General features: G+C 39.0%; 1 protein-coding gene across 1 annotated transcript in view; it reads right to left on the reverse strand.

The window, feature by feature from the left end:
• Positions 1-24,234, reverse strand: part of dpp6a (dipeptidyl-peptidase 6a) — a 507,676-nt gene that overhangs the window by 47,454 nt on the left and 435,988 nt on the right. The window contains exons 9-10 of the mRNA XM_036581752.1: positions 4,108-4,262; positions 3,411-3,508 (exon numbers count right to left, since the gene is read on the reverse strand). Coding sequence (XP_036437645.1) covers positions 3,411-3,508; positions 4,108-4,262 — 253 coding nt within the window. The remainder of the gene's footprint in view (positions 1-3,410; positions 3,509-4,107; positions 4,263-24,234) is intronic.

Consider the following 24,234-nt stretch of genomic DNA (forward strand, 5'->3'; position numbering starts at 1 on the left):
TCTTTGGGCCAAAAGAGTGGCCCAAAGATGGTTTAATATGTGTGCTTTTAACAGCAGTTTGGAAAAGAAAACTGTCAAATCATTATTGAGACAAAACCTGCTCTTCATACCAAGGAAGATATTTGATTAAGATGAAGCTGAATGCTGAAGGCATACAATCAGGTCCATAAATACTTGAATGTTGACAAAGTTATTAAAACTAAATAATGAATATGCAGACTCAAAGTGCAGAATTTAAGCCTTAATTGAGGGCATTTGCCTCAAAAATAGGTGAACAGTGGAATTACAATTACAACCGTTTACATATAACTTAGAAGGAATGCACTGGTGAGCTCAGAAACACCTAAAGGCTCAGATAACCATAGAAAACAACTGTGGTGGAAGAAGAATTATGTGCCTAGTAAAAAAAAAAACCCTTCACAACAGTTGGCCAGATCAAGAACCCCCTCCAAAAGGTTGGTGTATCCGTGTCAAAGTCAACAATCAAGAGAAGACGTCACCAGAGTAAATACAGAGAGTCTGCCACAAGGTGTAAGCCGTTGTTAAGCACCAAAAACAGGAAGGCCAGATTAGATTAGAGTTTGCCAAAAAAACACATAAAAAGTCCGTACAGTTCTGGAACAACATCTTAAGGAGAGATGAGACAAAGATCAACTGGTGCTAGAATGATGAGAAGAGAAGAGCAAAGAGAAAGGAAGGAACTGATCATGATCCAAACCACCTCATCTGTAAAGCATGGTGGAGGTAGTGTTATGGTGTGGGCATGTATGGCTGCCAGTGGAACAGGTTCCCTTGTGTTTACGGATGATGTAGCTGTTAACAAAAGCGGCATAATGAATTCTGAAGTATTTAGGGCTGTATTATCTGCTCAGGTTCAGCCTTAATTCTTCAAAACTCATCGGATGGTGCTTCATAGTGCAGATGGACAATGACCCAAAACATACCGCAAAGCAACCCAGGACTTTTTAAGGTGAAGAATTGGAATGGCCAAGTCAATAACCTGACCTCAATCCAACCGAGCATGTAATTCACATACTGAATGCTAAACCGAGGGTAATACACTCCAAGAGCAAACAGGAAATGCAGTAAGGGCCTGGCAGAGCATTACCCACGAAGAAACCCAACATCTGGTACGGAAATGGTCGTAATTCCTTTACTGTCCACTTGATTTTGATGTAAATAATTTCAGATGAAAGTCTGAACTTTAAGCTCATATTATTTGATTTCAAAATAATAATGTTGCTGAAGTCCACATATTTATGGACCTGACTGCAGTTGCTTTCTGTTAAAACACGTTGAATGTTTTCTTTCTTGAAAAGTAATGTGAGAATGTTCATATTTCATACTTCCTTAACCTTTTATTTTACCAGTGATCTCCTGGGCCGCACAGTTTAGTGTTCCATCTGTATACATGAGCTGAATCAGTGCAGTCAGTAAGCTGAAACTGCGCCCACGATTGTGTTAAAGAAGTGAAGATTAGTAAATCGTGCGATGCTGTGGTTCTACGGGATCTGAGCTGAGTCACACTGATTTATAAACTCAATCTAACACCATTCATCACATGAAATTTTCCACACCGTCCTAAAACTACTTTTTCAGAATGGAGTAATAACCTTCTCTCAGGACTGCAGTGTAGGCAGTGGTGGAAAACTCCATCTTTCAACTTGAGTAATAGCAGAAAAGGGCAATTGTATTTTGTTGAATGTCTGGCATCCAAAAATCCACTTGAGTTCAAAACGCAAGTATATTTTAAATGAACTTACTGGCATTGATTTAAAATATGTTGATAAGGGGAGAGGGGGGCACAACTGAACGCAGGGTCAGACGTTCAACAGATGTTCTATGTAGTCGAGCAGAATATGACTTTGATCATCTTGTGTTCCCATAGCAACATCATCCGCAAATTCTCACAGCAATCAGGCAGGTATTTCTCCATATTCACCCTAAAGACTGCTTTTGTACCATAAAAGTAACTTTTTTAATCATAAGTGATTTTTGATTATGGAATCGTGTGCAAGTCCCAGAATTTACTCTTATATTACTGTAAACTCTTGGTGGCTGTTATATAGAACTACTTTGAAGCATATATAGAATTCAAAGTGAGAGCTAGACAGGCTAAAATACACCCCCCACACAGCAGAGTTAGTTTAAACACTGTGTTACAACTAAGACCTCCGAAGAAAACAATAAGAGTCCATAAACTCCCATTTAAATTCAAAACAGTTCATTTTTGGGGAATTTTTATTTTTGATTCATCAAAAAACAAACTACAGATGTTATGTAAATATGTTTCAACTGTATTGTGCTGATATCTGCTGTTCTGCTTTATGGTGTAAATTAAATGTGTCAGAGTTTGACAGAGTCTTTTCACTGTTCATAATTATTTGGATGCAGATATTTTTACATCCTGAGGTTGGAAGTGTTATCAGGTTCAAACAACAAAGAATTATTGTACTGAATCAACTGTGTTTGAGTCAACTTAACAGACCTTTTTAGCCACGTTACAACCAGACCTTCAGTCTGTTACAGCTAATTATGAAGTTGTAGCATTTCGCTGTTGTCGGAAGAAAACCTTCAAAATGGTAATTTTACAGGAGAAGGAAAAAACATACTTTACTTTTAATGAAAGAATGGAGTTTTTTTACAAGTCATTTCAGGCTGTTTCTTTTAGTCCTTTCATCATGGAATTTACATACAATGTAAAGGACAACAGGCATTTTTAAAATGTCAAAAACTGAAAAATGGAGATACGAGGTTTTCTTCCGACAGCAGCGATTTGCACTTTCACCACTTTTGGTTGCAGTAAATTTATTTTCACTTTTATCAGAGATGTGTAGATTGCTTATATAAAAAAATCGTATTATTCTTGCTGACATATTTTAAAAATTATTTAGAAAAACATGTTTGGTCGTGCCCCATCATCTCCACCACCATATTAACCTCCTAAATTATATGCTATTCAATTATTATTCTTAATGCTTATTATTCAGTGACTACTATAAACTATTTAGCAACTGCTCTGAAACTAATATGTAAGTTTTGTAATTATGACGGTGAGGAATTAAAATCTGAACTCTCACTTTAGTTTAAAGGGTTAAAATGTAAATATTTTATATAATATGTTATGATCTCAGTAGGTGTCAATATGGAGTCAAATTTAGTTTACAGATTTTTGGAGCAGACATTTAAAAGTGTAAATAATCATGTAAAATAAAAATATAATATTCATTAATAGTATTATGTTTAGTAGTGGGCGACTCTCGTTACGTATTATTATTTTTTTGTTTGTTTACATCATCCCGTCCCACACCTCGTACTACTGTGTTTACAGTGTATACTGCACTGAAGAAAGCTTTCTGCAAAGCTGCATTACTATAGTGACAAGCGTTAGCATTAGCAGGGCTCCTCACCCTATCCTCTGGTCCTCTGGTCTCTTCATCTCGATGGTGTGCAGGGGGCCGTTCAGGTTGACCACATACAGAGAGATGACCGGGTTCTCCTCTCCTGCCTAGAATAATAACCAGAGCTTCAAAAACCTCACAGGACCTGCAGATCATCACAGAATGAGCTCTCTGAACAAACACACCACCATTAAACGTCCACTCAGCAGTTCAGAACCATCAGCCACAAGTTTAGCATCAATGTTTTCAACAATATGACGATATTATTATGTGCAATATGAGCAATCTGGCCGCAGATGAAGGTATAAAATGACTCTAATGTGCTAGTGATGTGGAACTTCACAGGTTTCACATAATTAGCAGGAATGGAAAATGAATAAAAATGAAGAAATCTGAGCTGTAGATATTTTTTAAAATATTAAGAAAGATGAATAACATCAAGAATTAAGTTATAATAAAATAACATATGGAAAAATATCACATTTTACAACATGATTTGGTGATCCAATCATTAGCATTGTAAATAAATAATTTATTTATGTTAAACTATTTAACATTTAATAACAGTAGTATTTATAATTTAATAACTTCATGTTATTCCCAAAAAAAAAACACGTGTCAGTTTGCCCCCGTTCCCTAATGTGGATCCGTACACATACACTGCAACGCTGACCTGTAAACCACTCTCCATGTTTACATGTCTTACTTTAGGGTAGTGGTACTCTCTGCCCGTTGGGTACGGTGATCCTGTGAACATGGGCACCTCCATCCTGGGCACCAGCGTGTCGTTGATGGTGGCATATGCCAGCCGGGCGCCATCTGGAGACCACCAGTGAGCAATGTGGGACTGGAAGATCTCCTCTGCGGAAAAGATGAGATAATCCTTTATTAGCAGCAAAGGGAGAGCAAAGCACTCAAGAAGAAGAAGTGTTAAGAGGAGAATTAACAAACAAGGTAATAACCTTATTAATTACTTAACAAAGTTACAGCTTATTACTTATACCTTATAAACTACATATATATATATATATATATATATATATATATATATATATATATATATATATAAAGACAAAAAATATAAATTCTATTCTTTACAAAATTAAGAATATAAACATTACAAAAGAGCAAAAAAATCTTTTACACTATAAGGGCATTTTAAAGGAAAGAATTAGACACAGCAAAACAAAAGGAAATTGTAGCGAGCATGGTTTTCTCAGATTTAGTTTCAAATTTCTGACACTACGATACCTTATCAAACAGCTTGGCTCTTCTTTCACTTATTTTGGTAATCTTAACTGGAAATAAAAGTATAAGAATTGATATTTTGAAGTTAAAAAAAGGCCTGATGAATTTCAAAATGGCTTTTGAGATTTTCACACTGATGCCAGGAATTCGAAAACATTTCTTCTTCGTTTAAGAATCTGGCTTCCAGATTTACAAAGAGATGTCAGATTTTTAAAGAATTCAATGAAACCCCCCAAAAAACAGTTGTTGATTATTTTCCGACAACATTTATCACTCAAAAATGTTATACGTAGACTAAACAAATACCTGTAAAATTACTGTGTTAGGTGTGACTTTTTTTAATTGAGGTGAAATCACAGGTTACACTCTGTAGCACACAGCCATTACAAAGACACACTGTAGGGACAAAAGTATTGGGACACCTACAGGTGCTTTTATGAATTCCATTCTAAATCCATAGGCATAATATGGAGTTGGTCTCCCCTTGCAGCTGTAACAGCTTCCACTCTTCTGGGAAGCTTCTACAAGATGTTGGAGAGAGTCTGTGGGAATTTTTGGACATTCATATCCAGAAGAGCATTTGTGAGGTCAGACACTGATGTTGGACGAGAGGGCCTGGCTCGCAATCTCCGTTCTAGTTCATCCCAAAGGTGTTGGATGGGGTTCAGGGTCAGAAAAACAACCCCATATCATCATCCCTCCTCCACCAAACTTTAGAGCTGGCACAGTGCAGTCAGGCAGGTGACGTTCTCCTGGTATTCGCCAAACCCAGACTCGTCCATCAGACTGACAGATAGAGAAGTGATTCATCACTCCACACTTCACACCACTCCGTCTGACGCTTGGCATTGTGCTTGGTGATGTAAGGCTTGCATGCAGCTGCTCGGCCATAGAAACCCTGCCATGAAGCTGCTGGCGCTCAGTTTTTGTGCTGATGTTAATGACAGAGGAGGTTTGGACTCTGCAGTTATTGAGTCAGCAGAGCATTGGTGACTTTTATGCATCATATCAGCGACCCGCTCTGTAACTTCACATGGTCTGACACTTCGTGGCTGAGTTGCTGTGGTTCCTAAACGCCTCCACTTTCCAATAATACCTCTCACAGTTGATGGTTGAACATCCAGGATGTAAGAAATTTCATGAACCGACTTGTTGCAATGGTGGCATCCTATTACAGCAACACAATCAAATTCACTAATGCGTGTAAAGGCGGGCTGCATGGCTAGGTGCTTGATTTTATACACCTGTGGAAATGAGACTGAATCAAACACCTATTTCAATGATTAAGAGGTAGGTCCCAATACTTTTGTCCATATAGTGCATTACTGCTTTGATTAAATAAGCAATGTTCAAAGAATATTTCAGTTTATTATTAATTATAATGCAATGTAGTCTGTTAACAGTAGGAGATTGTTGCCAAGCAACAGAATTCAATTGATATGTGTGGTCATATATGAGTATTTTACAGCCTCAGTCGTGGCTCCGCCAATCAGATTTAAACTGTTTTGCAGTGAGAGAGATATAGACAGCTTCCCATCCTCCAGACTGGAGCAGAAAAAGTCATTTCTGCGCGGGTGGAGGTGAAGCGAGAGCTGCTGAAATAAGGGCTGACCCCATCCTCATACAGGAAACGCTCTGTTCACCACGGTCACCCTCGCCTCATCACACACTCTGACCTCAGCGGCCCTCAGCATAGCTTCTGTATGTGTGTGTGTGTGTGTGTGTGTGTGTGAATATGATGATAACGAGTCCCAGTATAGCTCCAGAGTGACACTATGTAAATACAGACTCTCCATCGATAGCTCTGCCTCGGCCTCAAACACAAACACTTCCATCCACACAGGCGCTGCAGCACTGTATCAGTTTCTGAGAAGTGCACACAATCAGATTAGACATTTCTCCCCAAAGATTAATCAATCCCAGCACTCATTCCCTGATGAGGACATGCACGAGGGATAGGGGATTTTCTTTTGGAATAAATCCTGTTCTGTTCAGACACAGACCACCAAGTATGCAGACCCATTAGTGCTTGAAATCTCTAAAAAATAAATAATAATAATAAAAAAATAAATAATAAATAAAATAAAATAAAATAAAAGGGGTAGCACTTTATTTGAAGGCTGCCTACATATGGACTACATAACACATGCATAAGCACTGAATAACATATTTATGAAGCAATACTTGAATGTTTATGACTTGCTTATCGCTGCTGTTGGAACAAAACCTTGTATCTCAATTTTTGTCGTTTTTCAGTTTTTGACATAATTTGAAAATACCTGTTGCTCTGTACATTGTGTGTAAATTTCATGATGAATGGACCAAAAGACACAGCCTAAAATGACTTAGTACAATTCTGGTTCCATTGACTTAAATTGAAAGTAAAGTAGGTTTTTTCCTTCTCCTGTAAAGTTACCACTTTGGAGATACGAGGTTTTGTTCTGACAGCAACGTTATGCTAGTAACAGCGAGATGACATAAGATGAAGCAAATGACATTGTGTTGATATTAGGGGCCTTAAACTAAAGTAATGGACATTTGCTCCATTTATAACATTATTATCATTTTTTTGTTGTGCTGCTAAAGTTCCCATCATGAAATAAGAGACTTGGGACTTAACTCAGACCCTCAACCCAGAGACTCAAGAGACTTTGACCTCAAAGACCAGAGGGTTGGCTCAGACTCTCACCTCGAAAAGCCAAGTCTCGACTCGCACTTGAAGCCCAGGGACTCAAGACTTGACTCAGACTCGTACCCCAGAGACCTGAGACTCAACTCCGACTCACACCCCAGAGAAATGAGTTGACTCAGATTTGAACCCAGAAACTCAAGACTCACTTCAGACTCGTACCTCAGAAACTCAAAAGTCGACATGGACTGGCGCGGCAGAGATTCAAGACTCACACTTAGACTTACACTCTAGAGATTTGGACTCGCACCTCAGAAACTTGAGACTCCACTCAGACCCGCACTCCAGAGACTTGGACTCGCACCTCAGAAACTCGAGACTCAACTCAGACTTGCACCCCAGAGACTGGGCCTCGCACCTCAGAAACTCGAGAATCAACTCAGGCTTGCACTTCAGAGACTCAGACTCGCACTTCAAGACTCAACTCGGACTTAAGAGGCCAGAGACTTGGAGTTGCACCTCAGGAACTCGAGACTCAACTCAGACTCGCATTGCAGAGACTCGAGACTCTCACCCCAGGAACTTGAGACACAGCTCAGACTCATCTTGAGCTCGAACTCTCACTGCAGAGATTTAAAACTTGACTCGGACTCACACCCTAGAGACACCAGATGGAACCCAGAGACTTGAGACTTGACTCAGATTCACACCTCACAGACTCGAGACTTGACTCAGACTCGCACTGCAAGGACTTAAGACTTGATTCACCATCATCGACTTTCACTGTAGAAACTTGAGACTACATGAAGCAAAGTGTGAACATCTCTGTCCACTTACACACACAGGCTTGCATTAATGCCTGCATTCACACACACACACACACACACACTGCTGGTTTGCTGGTCATCCATATGTAAAGAGCTGATTATCCACTCACCACTCAGTCCACATAAAATCCAATTAAACCCTTAAGGAACCTACGTTAACGTGAATTCTCAACTATTGTTTCAGATACTAAACAACCAAACAGCCAGAAACGTATGGTGAGCTAAAACATTCTACCCTAATGAGAAACTTCAATGATCCCCCACAAACACTGCTGCTAATGTCATCCGTCACGTTGATTAGATTCATCAGGGAAATAACAGCCCTCCAACAAACCATTAGCAGCTTAATTAGCTGAAGTCCATTCTGCGGCTCGCTCTGTAGAGGAGACCGGTGTGTGTGTTAGCCGCCCACAGCAGCTAACATAATCAGCACAATACACACCGAGTAGCGGATCACATCCTGCACTGGATATTAGCATAGCATGACCTCAGGGGAAATAAGCTCACTTTAACACTGTCCTTTATATCACTGAGGAGAAGCAAGAGAATTTGTGTCTTTTCCTTAAACCTAACATAATGTACAGTCATAAAAACTGGACATAAATGTGTAATTAATTGTTTGTGTGTGGGGGCAGAAGCTGAGGTCTGTGGAACCCAATTCTCGCCAGGTACACTGTCAGAACACTGTACCGTACATTGTACCGTACGGGTACATTGTTCATCAAGGTGCAAACAAATTAAACGTACTCTCAAAAGTAAAACGATGGTTATACGGCCTCTGTACCTTACATTTGTCTTTCCCCAACTAAAGCTAAGAAGAAGATGTACCACCCCAGTGATATTAGGGGTACCACCTTAGTGACCGTTTAGTATCTTTTTTTCTAAAAGTGCAGGAGAGAAAATGTTTCTCCCTATTTTTGACCCATTACCTGTGTTTCTGGCAGTATGCCAAATTAATGACTTATCAAAAGTAATGACTTACTCAAAAAACTGACTTTCCAGAAATTTTCACTTATTAAGACAATTCTGACTGTGTCCATATAACGAAATATTACATTTTAAGAAAGTAACAAGTTATTTAGACAAAAGGCAAAATTATAAAAAAAAAAGTCAATTATTTTGAGAAAGTAAAAAAAAAATGGACAGCTGGTACAAACAGAGAATCTGTAACCACAAAAAAGTGCCACAGCATGAGAGAGTCCCTCACTGCTGCTCTTCTAGCCCAGTCCAATTAGGCCTACTCACCGCCGCCCTCTAAAGGCGTTATTAACGAACATCAAATAAACAAACATCACTCACCGCCGCCCTCTAAAGGCGTCATTAACACACATCAAATAAACAAACATCACTCACCGCCGCCCTCTAAAGGCGTTATTAACGAACATCAAATAAACAAACGTCACTCACCGCCGCCCTCTAAAGGCGTTATTAACGAACATCAAATAAACAAACATCACTCACCGCCGCCCTCTAAAGGCGTTATTAACGAACATCAAATAAACAAACGTCACTCACCGCCGCCCTCTAAAGGCGTTATTAACGAACATCAAATAAACAAACATCACTCACCGCCGCCCTCTAAAGGCGTTATTGACAAACATCAAATAAACAAACGTCACTCACCGCCGCCCTCTAAAGGCGTCATTAACACACATCAAATAAACAAACATCACTCACCACCGCCCTCTAAAGGCGTTATTAACACACATCAAATAAACAAACATCACTCACCACCGCCCTCTAAAGGTGTTATTAACGAACATCAAATAAACAAACATCATTCACCGCCGAGGAGTAATTAACAAACATCACAAACGTCACAAAACATCAACAATACACAAATGTCACTCACCGCCGCCCTCTAAAGGTCTTTACAATCATCAAATAAACAAACATTACTCACCGCCGCCCTCTAAAGGCGTTATTAACAAACATCAAATAACAAACATCACTCACCGACGCCCTCTAAAGGTCTTTACAATCATCAAATAAACAAACATTACTCACCGTCGCCCTTTAAAGGCATTATTAACAAGCATCAAATAAACAAACGTCACTCACCGCCGCCCTCTAAAGGCGTCATTAACACACATCAAATAAACAAACGTCACTCACCGCCGCCCTCTAAAGGCGTCATTAACACACATCAAATAAACAAACGTCACTCACCGCCGCCCTCTAAAGGTGTTATTAACGAACATCAAATAAACAAACATCACTCACCACCGCCCTCTAACACCCCTGTACTCTAAAGATGTTTCTGCCTCTTTCGTAAAAACCCATGACTGCTGCTTTCGTTAACTGTTTATACTTTAGCCCCCCTTACATTACATCCCTGAACATAACCATGACAGAAAAAAACATCATAACCTTGCATCAATGTAAATAACCCATCTGGAAGTGGTCAATTAATTTTTCGCTCTTGATGAATTCCACAAAGAGGTCTGTACAATATAATAACCCTCCTGTGTGTAATGATCTGCTGGAAAACCGTACCCAAAACACCCAAACAAAAAACAGCTGCCAGATGAGCACAGTGTGAGGGCGCGAGTACTGGCACTAATAGAGCGCTCCTGCCTCTGCTGCTGCGCTCAGCTGTGCTCTCCCTCTCTCAGGCCTAATTGGACTGGGCTTGAAGAGCAGCAGTGAGGGACTCTCTCATGCTGTGGCACTTTTTGTGATTACAGATTTGCAGTGGCCATCACTGTGACCATGAGAAACTCATACTGACCATCAGTGTGTCCTGAGAAGCACCTTGAGCTCCGAGTGGAGTGCAGAGAGTACAGTACAGAAATCAGAAACTGCCCTGTTGTTTATTTAAAGTTTCAAATTCATGTTTTTCTTTTTAAGTAGGTTAATCTTGCTCTTGTGGGTACACAATATATATATATATATGTACAAAGTATGTCCTGTGCACAACTTTCAAATGTCCACTAAATGTCTGATCTATTTTTCCAAAATTTTCCTCTTTCAGTGTAACCTGGGTGGTCCTAATCTTGGGTCGAGGCTGTGATTGGTCCCACCCACACAGTTTTAAGAAAAATACACTCCCCTACGGTTCTCTGTGTTTGAGTCAGAGAAGCTCACAGATCAAAAGCTAACAACCAAGCGAAAGCTAACTTAGCAAACATAACTGAGCTGTCATGCTAGTTCATCTGTCCGTCATCCGTCCCTCCGTCCGTCTGTCCATTCATTTAACCAGCCATGCCAGCAATTCCTGGATGCACATCCAGTGGTAAAGTGAAAAAGAACCACACCTCCTTTAAGACCGGTCACAGCAAGGCTAGTCTACACCATCTGAACATGTAGAGCCCATTTCACTCATTAACACACTCACACTGGAGTATTTAGCTCTGCTTCAGTGGTGTAGCAGGCTGTGAGCTGCAGACTGAGGGCTGTAAATCACAACTGCTCATAAGAACATTTGGATCACGGCCAGAGAGTCTCAGATAGAGGTGGGAGACGATTTTTAAGCCATGTTTTATTATATATTTCTGCCTTTTTGCGTTCAAATTTTGCTGGATGTTTAATTTAAACTTCAATTTTAACATCATATATATATATATATATAGAAACATTTTAATATATTATGCTTTGTGGTCTGTGGGACTAAGTTCCAATCAAAATGGCCATTAAGTGTATGTTATTCAAATTTCAGCTTCAGCATAAAAGCAGGAAATATATATTCAAAAGGAAATTACACAGAACCTGCAACACTAGGTATAACATCAAATTGGGACAGTCGTGGGCTGGAGGTTAGGGAACCAGAAGGTTGCCGGTTCGATCCCCTGAGCCGACAGTATGTGACTGAAGTGCCCTTGAGCAAGGCACCTAACCCCCAACTGCTCCCCGGGCGCCGTGGATAGGGCTGCCCACCGCTCCAGGCAAGTGTGCTCACTGCCCCCCTAGTGTGTGTGTGTGTGTGTGTTCACTAGTGTGTATGTTGTGTTTCACTGCACAGATGGGTCAAAATGCGGAGGTGAAATTTCCCCATTGTGGGACTAATAAGGGTCACTTAAAAAAATATTTCAGTGTTTTATTTGTCCACTCTTTACTTTTGTGCACTCACACTTCAACACTTCCATCCTTCCAGTCGTAAAACGAACATTACAGCTGTGTCCTCCCAACAAAAGCTGTTTCCAGTGGTGTCAAAGACATTATGATCCCCTTCAACGAGACATTAACATTCACACAAGCAGCTACCAAAACACACCTTAGCTGCCTCACACATTTCTCTCTTATGTACATATAAAATGCCTAAAGGAGATTTTCTTTCTTAAGAGATTACATGTAAGATAATCCACTTGCATAAGGGAGGAGAAAGTTAGAGGAAATCTAAGTGAAAAAAACAGGATTTTCCAAAACTGGAGTTCAAAAAAAATTATTAAAATCACAGAGATAATGAGGCTCCTAACAACCACCTGGAAGACCTGGAAGACCTGGCAGACACCAAAACTGCCCCCATCAGATAAACAGCACTTAAAGCTTTCATCTCTGAGAGAGAGGAGAAAATCAAGCTGCTTCAGATCTGAAAACATCCACAGGTGTTTCTGTCCATCCTTCCACTGTGAGAAGACGACTCAGCGCTGTGGGTCTGAAAGGATGTGTAGCTGTCAAGAAGAACCTCACTGAGAAAAGGAGACGGACACATCAAACCAAGAAGCTGAACGATGGACTGACCACCCCAGAGTCCAGACCTCAACACCACTGAATGTGTTTGATTACTTCAGAAAATGATCAACCAGCTTCTAAGACTGAACTTTGGAGGTGTGTCTGCAGATTCTTTGAGAAACTGAAAGTGAGTCTCCTGAAAAGAATGGAAGCTGGAATAAAGGGAAAGAGTGACTCACTGAACACTGAAGTTGTTGAGGCTTCTGTGTAATTTTTTGTTAAATATGTGATTTCTGCTTTTATAAACATTAATATCTGTTACATAAGGGCTGTTTTGACTGTAAATTAAATAAATTACTGTGGACTTTTGCACAGCACTGTATAAGCTAATCCTTTAAGTATATTTAACTTCAACACTCAGCTTCATGTTCATCATTAAATTTAAATTAGAATTAAAACAATCTTCATTAATTAATAATACATATTGAAACTCTTTTTTTTTGTCCAAAGGTGGCTTAAACACCTGAAAGGTTGAGTGCTGACATCACAACAATGGGTAAAATGGGCGGGGCTTGGTAACTCAGTCACTAATACTGTTACAAGCATTTGTTTTTCTCTTCATAAACCTGTTAATCTGTACGATGTGAGTGTAAATGCTTGCATGGAAAACATTTTGAAAAGCTGGGACTCTCCAGACTTCGGTCTGCTGGTTCACTACAGCAGTATTAATAATAATCATAATGTATCCTTTTATTGATAAATTGTTTATTTTATATAAAAGAAGCAGCACTACAATGGAGAAATAACACAAAATGAAAACGAATATTCATAAAACAAGGAGAGTAAATTTATTAACCGCCGTAAGTGGCCGGGAGCCTCAGGCAGATCCAAACTTTTATTTCTAAGTAAATAATAAATCAGCCAGTTTGCACTGCATAGAACTGTACCAAAGATTTATGCTCCGGAGAAAATTATATTTAAGCTATTTATTACACTAAAAACACACTAATGTTAGAAAAATACAGGTAATATTAATATGTTAATGTGTTCGTTTAACTATTACCAAGTCCCTCCTCGAGGCAGCCCTGTATTAACTGAAGTTCTCATCCAGTACCTGGTTGGTGATGGAACCAAATCTGTCAATGGCTGAGTTGTCTAGAAATCTGGAACCAAACTTTCTCCTTCACAGCAGTTCACAAGATCTACTACTCTCTTATTAAAAACCTCTTAAAAGATCTCTTATTAAAAAATAAGAAAGCCTTGTTTATGTTTATTTGCATTTATTCTAATGATATATATATTTTTTTACAAGCATAAACACACCTACTGACAAGATAAACGGTTATAAACAACGTGCTTAAGTGCTTAAGGACTGCCTGACCTCTGCACAGTACTGTAGTCCATGTAGGTTCTGAATAATAAAGAATTAAAGGAGAACTCCACCAATTTCTCAGAAACTCTTCAAAATGAAATGGGTCAGAGTGATTCAGAGTGGTTTGGTGTGAAACACTCTGTTCTAGAGAAACTTCACAGAGTCAGAATTGTTCACAGTGGTGGTGATAGGAACCAGACGTCTTAAAGTTTAATGCCTCTAAAAGCTCCCTCACAGAAAGTTATTACGTGAAATGATTGTGAATAAGCTGCTTGATGTCTGAGACACTGTTTTATGGCAGTTCTGTGACAAAGTTTTGGTCTAAATTGTATTCAATTTATGTAATCAATTTATTTTAATCCATTTATGGTGGAGGGGTACAGGAAGGCTGTTCTAAGGCAAAATAGTCCCCAAAGAAAAGTTTTTTTTTTTTTTTTTTCAGATTTCTGCCTATTTTACAATCATCAATGTTACATATAATAACTCAGAAGACTCGTGTAGGTTCACTTGTGGTTTTTGATAGTAAATAAAATGGCTATATTTGTGCTGTAGGCATGAGACATCTGGTTCCTATCACCACCACTGTAAAGAAACTTGAGTCTGTAAGTTTCTCTATAGTAAACTATTTCACACCAAACCACTCTGAATGACTTCTCAAACATTAAATTATACAGAAATTTTGAAAAACTGGTGGAGTTCCCCTCTGAGACGTAATAAGTCTGGGATTTTAAGGGGTTAAAAAGTATAATACTATTAGTGTGCTTATCCATTCAGAAGCACTATTCCTTCTGAATAGACCATAGAACAGATGTCTATTGTTCTCTTGTTTGTGAGACCCACAATATCAGATTTGTCGGCTAAATCAGATGCAAAAGTCGTCTACGAGGAAGCTGTTGAGTAGTCTCTAAGGCCTGCTTCATCAATCTGTATAAGCCTCTGCTGTTTGTTCGGTCTCTCTCTCTCTGTCCCTCATATCCTGGGCTGCTCTTGGGCTTTTAATTGCCCAGGTGATCAGTCATAGACTGGTTCTCCGCAGGCTCATTTGCGCTTGTGTGACTGTATGATGTGAATAATTCATCGTCTGTGTGGCTTCTCTTATTCATGAGGAGACGTGCTGGCCCAGGTGAGTGAGGCGGCTAACGCATGCAGGGAAAAGCAAATTTCCCCAAAGGTAAATAGGACAAGCAAAAGCCAGCAACACAAAGGGCGTCGTGCCCGCAATGCAGGATACTGGTGGAGACTAACCTGACAAGCTTGTATATTTAATGTCATACACACAGTTTTGGGGGTTGAACCAAACTCAGGAAAGTTTAGGTACTCACTTTATCTTCTGAAGTCAGCAGGGGGCAGAAAAGAGTCGCAGCAGAACTTTATATTTAAATATAGCGCACAACATGACAGCAAATACACAAGGCAAGTCAAAGTTTATTTATATAGCGCTTTTTACAACAGGCGTTGTCACAAAGCAGCTTTATAGAAAATTCCGGGTCTGAGCCCCCATGGGCGTCACCAGTGCTGCCAGCGGCAAGGAAAAACTGCCTAAGAGCAAGAGGAAGAAACCTTGAGAGGAACTACGACTCAAAAGGGGGACTCATCCTCCTCTGGTCGACACCGGATAGCAAAACAATAAGTCAAGAGCAATAAGAAGAAAGAATAAGGTTTTACCATTAGTGTAAAATATTATAATACACACAGATACATATAGTCTTGATCTTCCATACGTTCCAAATATATTATTATAAATAATATCGCTGCTGTCTGAACAAAACCTCATATCTCCAAAACGGTAACTTTACAGTAAAAGGAAAAAACACTTTACTTTTAATGTAAGTCAATGGACTCCCTTTTTTCCATGAAATTTTGGGACATTTCTTTTGGTCCACTCATCATGAGAATTACACACATTATCAAATTATGTTAAAACTGAAAAACGACAAAAATGGAGATTTTGTTCTGACAGCAGTGATATGTAAGTACCTATATGTTATTATAATATGTTTCATCTAGATTATATAAGTATATATATATATATATATATATATATATATATATATATACACATAAGTATCTATGAGTAATAAAGTCTCCCATATGCATTATATGTATGAATGTTCAATGTCCAATGTCCAATATATATGTTATATATATTATGTAAACACCTATATGTAACAGTAACGTGGGGACAAATTCCCACAGACACACTCTAAAATCTTGCTGAAAGCTTCTCAGTAGAGTGGAGGCTGTTATAGCTGCAAAAGGGGGGTCAGCTCCTTGTTAATGTCCATGGTCTTGTGATGGGATGTTCAATAAACTCACATATATGTGTACACATACTTTTGGCTATGTAGTGTATATATGCAGGCATCTATATATAATGATTTGTCCCATATTAGGCCTGTTGTTGTCTGATTTTGCTAATAAATTGGGACATTTCTGAAAAAGTATGAAAATTAGCACACACTCACACACAAACACACACTACAAACACAAACACACACTACACGTCCCTTCAGCAGATGGTCAGGTAGGGAATGGCTAAGTGCATTAGTGCATTATGTGATGGGTTAATAAGAAAGCAATTCTTTTAAATGATTATTTTCCTTATCTGTGGTCAGTCGCACCAGCTCTGCACAAGTTTAAGCACAGACTAGTTGTAACGTAAGTGTTTACTAAGTTCAGGTTTATGCATGACTAAATCAGAATGAGCTGCATCACAAAATAGTTTTGACCTTGAGCTATAGTTACCAAATATTCAGACCCCCCCCCACCATCCCCCGAGCAGGTGTAAGTTTTGGGGAAACCATCAGAACCCCACAGAAACACAAACAAGACCAAAAACATGACTTTTTTTGGTTAACTAAGCTAAAAACTCTAAACGCTATACGCTGTGATTTTACTTACAGCTCTAATCATCGCCCTGGTTTAAACTCCGAGCATGAAGCTAAACACCCACAACTCCAGCTCAGTGAGACTCAGCAGCTGCACAAACGGCTAAACTGATCTGCTGTTGTGTCGCTCAGCCAGAAACCGCTGCTTAAAAAGCTGCGTATTTGGTTTCTCAGTGGAATATTAAAGAATAAACACACAGCACCTGTAGATCATTAGCTTTATTTAGTCGTACACATTGTTTTCTTCCACGCTGGATATTTTTTCCATAGAAAAATCAAAGCCAACTATCACAGCGTTTCCACGGCAGCAGGTTTACTGATCGGTTATGAACATGACATCATCACGTTAAAGTGACGTACGCATTAGTTACTAGTTAAGACACGACTTAAGGATTTGTGGTGCAACCAAATTCAGCAAAGGGACAGTTTAAAACTAGCTAGTGTAACTAAGGACTTAGTGAAGACTTTACACACAAACCTAAGTATGAACTTACGCAAACCTGGCGCAACTCAGTCTAGATTCAGATTTAATGATGAAGCAGACTGACGAGGTCAGCGAGTGAGTGTGGGGCTGGTGATATTCCTGTTCTGGCAAAAAAAAATAAAAAATTCTTCTAAATTCTTCTTATTTCTATTATAGGATATTTCCCCAGAGAGAGCGCCCGACGATCGAACCTACTGAAAACCACCTCCACTCTAACTCCTATCATCCATCTCCAGCAGAGATAAGGCCAATCAGAGAGCCATTTAACTTGCTGTGCTCCCTTTTCATGATGAAAGCTCTCTGAGAGAGACTTCCAGTTCTTTTACAGGGGCTGAAAAGCTGTGATCATCACAGTATGGCTTCAAACTCTCAGCTTCACTCTCTGCTGTAGAGTTTACTTAGATGCGGCTCTTTCCCTCAAGTCTTAAAGTGGTAGTTCAACCAAAAAATGACATAAAATTTACCTCCTAATTGTCGTCAATCAGTCAAGACACGTTTGGTGAAAATCCTCTTTAGTTTTGCACCACAGCTATTAGCTTAATAGCTAACAAGCAATGAACAAAAGTACAAAACTTCAGGCTTTGAGATTTAACTAATTTAATTGAAGCAACTGGGCATATACATCAACAAGTTAACAAACAACATCATTTATCATTAGAAATAAAAGAAAATAAACATTTGCATAATGTCCATAGTGTCACACCTGTGTTCGCTAACAAAACAACCCTACCCACCCAAAGACAGCAAGGACGATTACGATCTCTTGGACTCCTGGCCATGGACGGCCATGTCTCTCATTGATATGGCCAGTGCTTTAGCCCTATTTGAGCTGGATTAGTTTTATCTGGGGAGGTGGTGTAATTTGAGTGACTATCGAAGAAACCAGTGATGTTAATCCAGTACAAATCTGCACTGTTTATTATTATTAGTCGGCTAAGTAATGATTCTAGAGCAAATTACCTTCTATAATTTGTTCAACTGGGAGCTCCCTCAGTAATTGCAGTCCTGTTCGAATCCACATCACCGTAATGTAATAACAAAACTGGGTAACAAAAACAGGACATTATTTTTTTTTTCCGCAACCTGAATTCAAGGCCCAGTTCCGTAATCCCTAAATTCATGACAAGATTACTGAAATGCACAATATTTTGGCTGGCTGAATTACAAGGAGACGGAAATTAAATATCTCAGAAATATCTCTTACAAGGAAATGTGTTTTCCATTTCATTGTGCAGCATTTGGTAAGTTGAATGAACCCACTTTACTAGCCTTACACTAGTCTATATATCATTTAGCAGCACAACGTGTTGTTGTTGTTTGGAAGTGGTGCATGTCACATAACGCTGATGTAAATGTCCATGCAATGGTGTTTTGATTCAGGCTTTCTGGAGTCATTTGGTATGAATTGGCCAGTCAAATCACACAAAAATTACATTATCAGACCTACTCTGGTAAAACTAATCCAGATTGAATAGGGCTTTAGACTAAGCAGTGCCTGGACAGAGCCACTCAGACCCCCTTTTGTCCATGTTTATAGGTAATAGTATGTCATACAGTGTCAGAAACCACATAACCGCACAAGTCCAACACAGTTGAGTACGTTATGGTTTACGTATGCAACCAGCACAATGCTAATAAAATTCCAAAAAAAGTTGGGACAGTAGGAAATCGGTGATTTATGAATCTACATTGTCCTGTGTTTGAATGAAAATATTACAAAGACAAGATATGTAATGTTTTATCTTATCAACTTGATTATTTTCTGTAAAGACAGCTCATTATGAAATTGATGCCTGCAACACGTTCCAAAAAAAGGGACAGAAACATTTTACAGTCATGCTTGGGAATAAAAGGAAAGGCGTAGTCCTTTCTGAGTGAGGATGGGTCAAGGCCAAAAGTACATCAGCAAAGAGTCCAACTGTCTAAGAACAACATTCCTCACCAAGCACTTGCATTTTTAGGTATTTCACCCTCCACAGTTCATAATGTCATCAAAACATTCAGGTGAACTGGTAAAATCTCTGCAAGCCTAAAAACCACAACTGAATGCTGTGACCTTCAATCTTTCTGACTGCACTGCGCTGAAATTTTACCCAGCATCCACCTTGTTGTTGTAATTTCAGTCAGTGTTGAGGTTTTAAGATAAACTGCTTGTGTGATTGGGGGAATTAGCAGGATTATGCTGTGGGGGGTTGTAAGGGGAAACAGTATGCATTACCATACATTAACCTTTCTCCAAACCCACCAGCACCCTTTTGGAATGAGTTCCAGTTCCACGGGGAATCCTCCACAGCTAAACATCGCCCACGACGCACCCACAGCCACCTGTTAGCCAGGACCAGGCCTAACGTCATCTGTATTCAACAGGCTGGGATTATTCTATGATTTATTAATCATCAGTATAACTACAGAAACAGAGCAGAACGCAACTCTCTGACTGACTGTTCACCATCACCACAATGACGCAAAAACTGGCAACCCGGCGGCACGAAAGTTCGCCAAAGTAGTGTGAAAGTTTTGAAAGTGGCGTGAGGTTGCTCGCTCTAAATGTGTAAGTGAATGCTCCAAACCTTCACAGCACATTAGCTCATAAAGTACAGCTCAACAGTCTAATAAAGGTTTTAACCATCAGAGCCCTATTAAACCGCAGGACTGTAGAGTTATCACCCATTATATTTCTGAGGCTGGATTCACAAAGGTGTCTTAAGAAAGGAAATCTTCCTCTGACATTTTATTTTAACTTCATTCTTAAAAAGGTTGTAAAATATTATTATTCAATAATTCTAAGAATAAGTGATCTTCTTATGATTCTTATAAACCTTCTTAGGTTATAAACCTTATAGCTTTTATAATTATATATTTATAAAATTATATCTATAATTATAGCTCATTAAGGTTTTTGTGAATTCAGCTCCTGGACTAAAATCTTCGAATTCTAGACTCATCAACCATTACAGTTCAAGAATATTTAAGCCTCAGAATTCTAGAATTATCAACCGTTACAGTTCAAGAATATTTAAGCCTCAGAATTCTAGAATTATCAACCGTTACAGTTCAAGAATATTTAAGCCTCAGAATTCTAGAATTATCAACCGTTACAGTTCAAGAATATTTAAGCCTCAGAATTCTAGAATTATCAACCATTACAGTTCAAGAATATTTAAGCCTCAGAATTCTAGAATTATCAATCATTACAGTTCAAGAATATTTAAGCCTCAGAATTCTAGAATTATCAATCATTACAGTTCAAGAATATTTAAGCCTCAGAATTCTAGAATTATCAATCGTTACAGTTCAAGAATATTTAAGCCTCAGAATTCTAGAATTATCAACCGTTACAGTTCAAGAATATTTAAGCCTCAGAATTCTAGAATTATAAATCGTTACAGTTTAAGAATATTTAAGCCTCAGAATTCTAGAATTATCAACCATTACAGTTTAAGAATATTTAAGCCTCAGAATTCTAGAATTATCAACCATTACAGTTCAAGAATATTTAAGCCTCAGAATTCTAGAATTATCAACTGTTACAGTTCAAGAATATTTAAGCCTCAGAATTCTAGAATTATCAACCATTACAGTTTAAGAATATTTAAGCCTCAGAATTCTAGAATTATCAATTATTACAGTTCAAGAATATTTAAGCCTCAGAATTCTAGAATTATCAACCATTACAGTTCAAGAATATTTAAGCCTCAGAATTCTAGAATTATCAATCATTACAGTTCAAGAATATTTAAGCCTCAGAATTCTAGAATTATCAATCATTACAGTTCAAGAATATTTAAGCCTCAGAATTCTAGAATTATCAACCATTACAGTTCAAGAATATTTAAGCCTTAGAATTCTAGAATTATCAATCATTACAAGTTTGAGTTATTAAACATCAGAATTCTAGAACCATCAACCATTAGACGTCTAGAGTGATTGAATCTCAGAATTCTAGAATGATCAATCATTAGACCTCTAAAGTTTTCAAGCACTGAAAATTATAGTGTGTGTGAGCTGCTGTGAGTCGCCCTGTAAAGCCTGAAGTAGTAATATAAATGTCAGAGGCGTTGGGTGGGGGGTTTTCGGACCATGTCATATGTCTTTATGTGTTAACGTCACATGTACAGCCTCAAATAGAAGGTCTGGCTCGATGTTTGGGTCTCAAAATCAACATTATATTAATAAAGATATGATGACAATAGTAGATGATTCACTCACATCCTCAGGGAGTCCAGGTCCCTGAGTTCTCTTAGAATACTCTTTCAATGTGCTGACAGTTATCAGGTTCATCCGCTCGGGGGAGGGGTCTGACGCACAACTGATGTTACAAAATGTTCTTCTGCAACCTACATCGCGTGCAATTACTCCTTTCCACCAGAGAGGTCTCCAAATCCCCCATTGCAACTGTGATTAGAGTTTCTCTAGAACGGAGCATTTCACATCAAATCACTCTGAATTACTCTGATTACATCTTAACCACTGAATTATGCAGAAATTTTAGAAAGAAAGAAAAAGGGAGAGCATGAGAGAGAAAGAGAGAAAAAGATAGAAAGAGAGGATGAGAGAAAGAGAAAGAGAGAAACAGAAAGAGAGAGAAAAAACAGAGAGACAGAGAGAGAGAGAGAGAGAGAGAGAGAGAGAGAGAGAGAGAGAAGCAGCAGAGTGGACTGTGAAGGACAGGTGGGCTCCAGGCTCAGTCCAGCACTGATAACTGTCGCTCTGTTTTAATAAGTAATGAAGGTAAACTGTCAGGCCTTCAGAGGATCATAAACCCAGGGTCAAAGGTCAGCAATATCACGCTCTGAGACGGTGGCTTAGATTGAAAAATGGAAATGAAGAGTGGTGTCGCTGTTGGCACCAATCCAAACAGGCACCTTCACAATCTTCCACAGCCCTCAGGATGACCCACACAGAGTTCAGCACTGGACACACACAGTCTGGTCTTATACACTGGCAAGATATGGGGTCATATAAATACACACACACACACAAGATATGGGGTAATATAAACACACACACACACACATAAACACACATAAACACACAAATACAAACCCAATACTAAAAAAGTAGGACAGTATGTGAAATGCAAACAGAAACAGAAAGCGGTAATTCGAATTTGATCTGTATTTGAATGAAAGCAGAACAAATACAAGATATTGAATGTTTAAAGAACATTTTACAGTCATGCTTGGGAATAAAAGGAAAGGCATAGTCCTTTCTGAGTGAGGATGGGTCAAGGCCAAAAGTACATCAGCAAAGAGTCCAACTGTCTAAGAACAACATTCCTCACCAAGCACTTGCAAGGATTTTAGGTATTTCACCCTCCACAGTTCATAATGTCATCAAAACATTCAGGTGAACTGGTAAAATCTCTGCAAGTCTAAAAACCACAACTGAATGCTGTGACCTTCGATCTTTCTGACCGCACTGCACTGAAACTTAAACCAGCGTCCACCTTGTTGTTGTAATTTCAGTCAGTTTTGAGGTTTTAAGCTAAACTTATGCTCTCCTCCATTCACAATGTTCTAGAATGCTTTCCTCCATTCACGCTGCTCTAGAATGCTCTCCTTCATTCATGCTGTTCTAGAATGCTCTCCTCCATTCACGATGTTCTAGAATGCTTTCCTCCATTCACACTGCTCTAGAATGCTCTCCTCCATTCATGCTGTTCTAGAATGCTCTCCTCCATTCACGATATTCTAGAATGCTCTCCTCCATTCACGCTGTTCTAGAATGCTCTCCTCCGTTCACACTTTTCTAGAATGCTCTCCTCCATTCACACTGCTCTAGAATGCTCTCCTGTGTCCTCTATTCACACTGCTCTAGAATGCTCCCTTCCATTAACACTGCTCTAGAATGCTCCCTTCCATTAACACTGCTCTAGAATGCTCTCCTCCAATCACACTGTTACAGAATGCTCTCCTCTATTCAGAATGTTCTGGAATGCTCTCCTCCATTCACACACTGTCCTAGATGGTTCACCAATGACACACTGTTCTAGAATGCTCTCCTCTATTCACAATCTTCTAGAATGCTCTCCTGTGTAAACAGGTCTGCCTATGAAGATGTACAGAAATATGAATATGCACTCAGTGGCTGTGTTCTGTGCTGGATGCACCTGTTTGAATGGATTTATAATAAAGACACACAGAGCAGCTGCTCTCCCTGTGGACTAACACAGTACAGCTTCCTGACCCTACACACACCAGCATATCAGTACAGTGAACACAGCTCAGAGAGAGAGAGAGAGATAGAGAGAATCAAGAGAGGGAGTGAGGGAAACAAGGAAACCAAGAGAGCAAAAGAGAAGGGGTGGGGAGAAGGAGAGGAAGAGAGAACAAAAAAGCAACAGAAGAGAGAAAGAGACAGAATTGACAGAGAGAATCGAGAGAAACAAAGTGAGACAGCAAAAGAAAAAGAGAGACAGCAAAAGAAAAAGAAAGACAGCAAAAGAGAAAGAGAAGAGAGTAAGAGAAAGACAGAGAGGAGAGTGAAAGACGAGAAAAGAGAGAGAGAGAGAGGATAAGAGAGAGAGGAAGAGAGACATAGAAACAGACAGAGAAAGAGAGAGAAAGAGAGAAAAAACAGTAAGAAAGAGAACAAAAGAGAAAGCGAAAGAGAAAGAGAGGGGAAAGAGAAAGCAAAAAAGAAAAAGAACAGAGAGAGAGAAAGACAAATAAACAGAGAGAGAGAGAGAGAAATAGGGAGAGAAAAAGTGGAGCAAAAGAAAGATGTGTAGAGAGAGAGCAAAAGAGAACGAGAAAAAGAAAGAGAGGAGAG

The sequence above is a fragment of the Colossoma macropomum genome, unplaced genomic scaffold (assembly GCF_904425465.1).
Source record: "Colossoma macropomum unplaced genomic scaffold, Colossoma_macropomum, whole genome shotgun sequence".
NCBI lineage: Eukaryota > Metazoa > Chordata > Actinopteri > Characiformes > Serrasalmidae > Colossoma > Colossoma macropomum.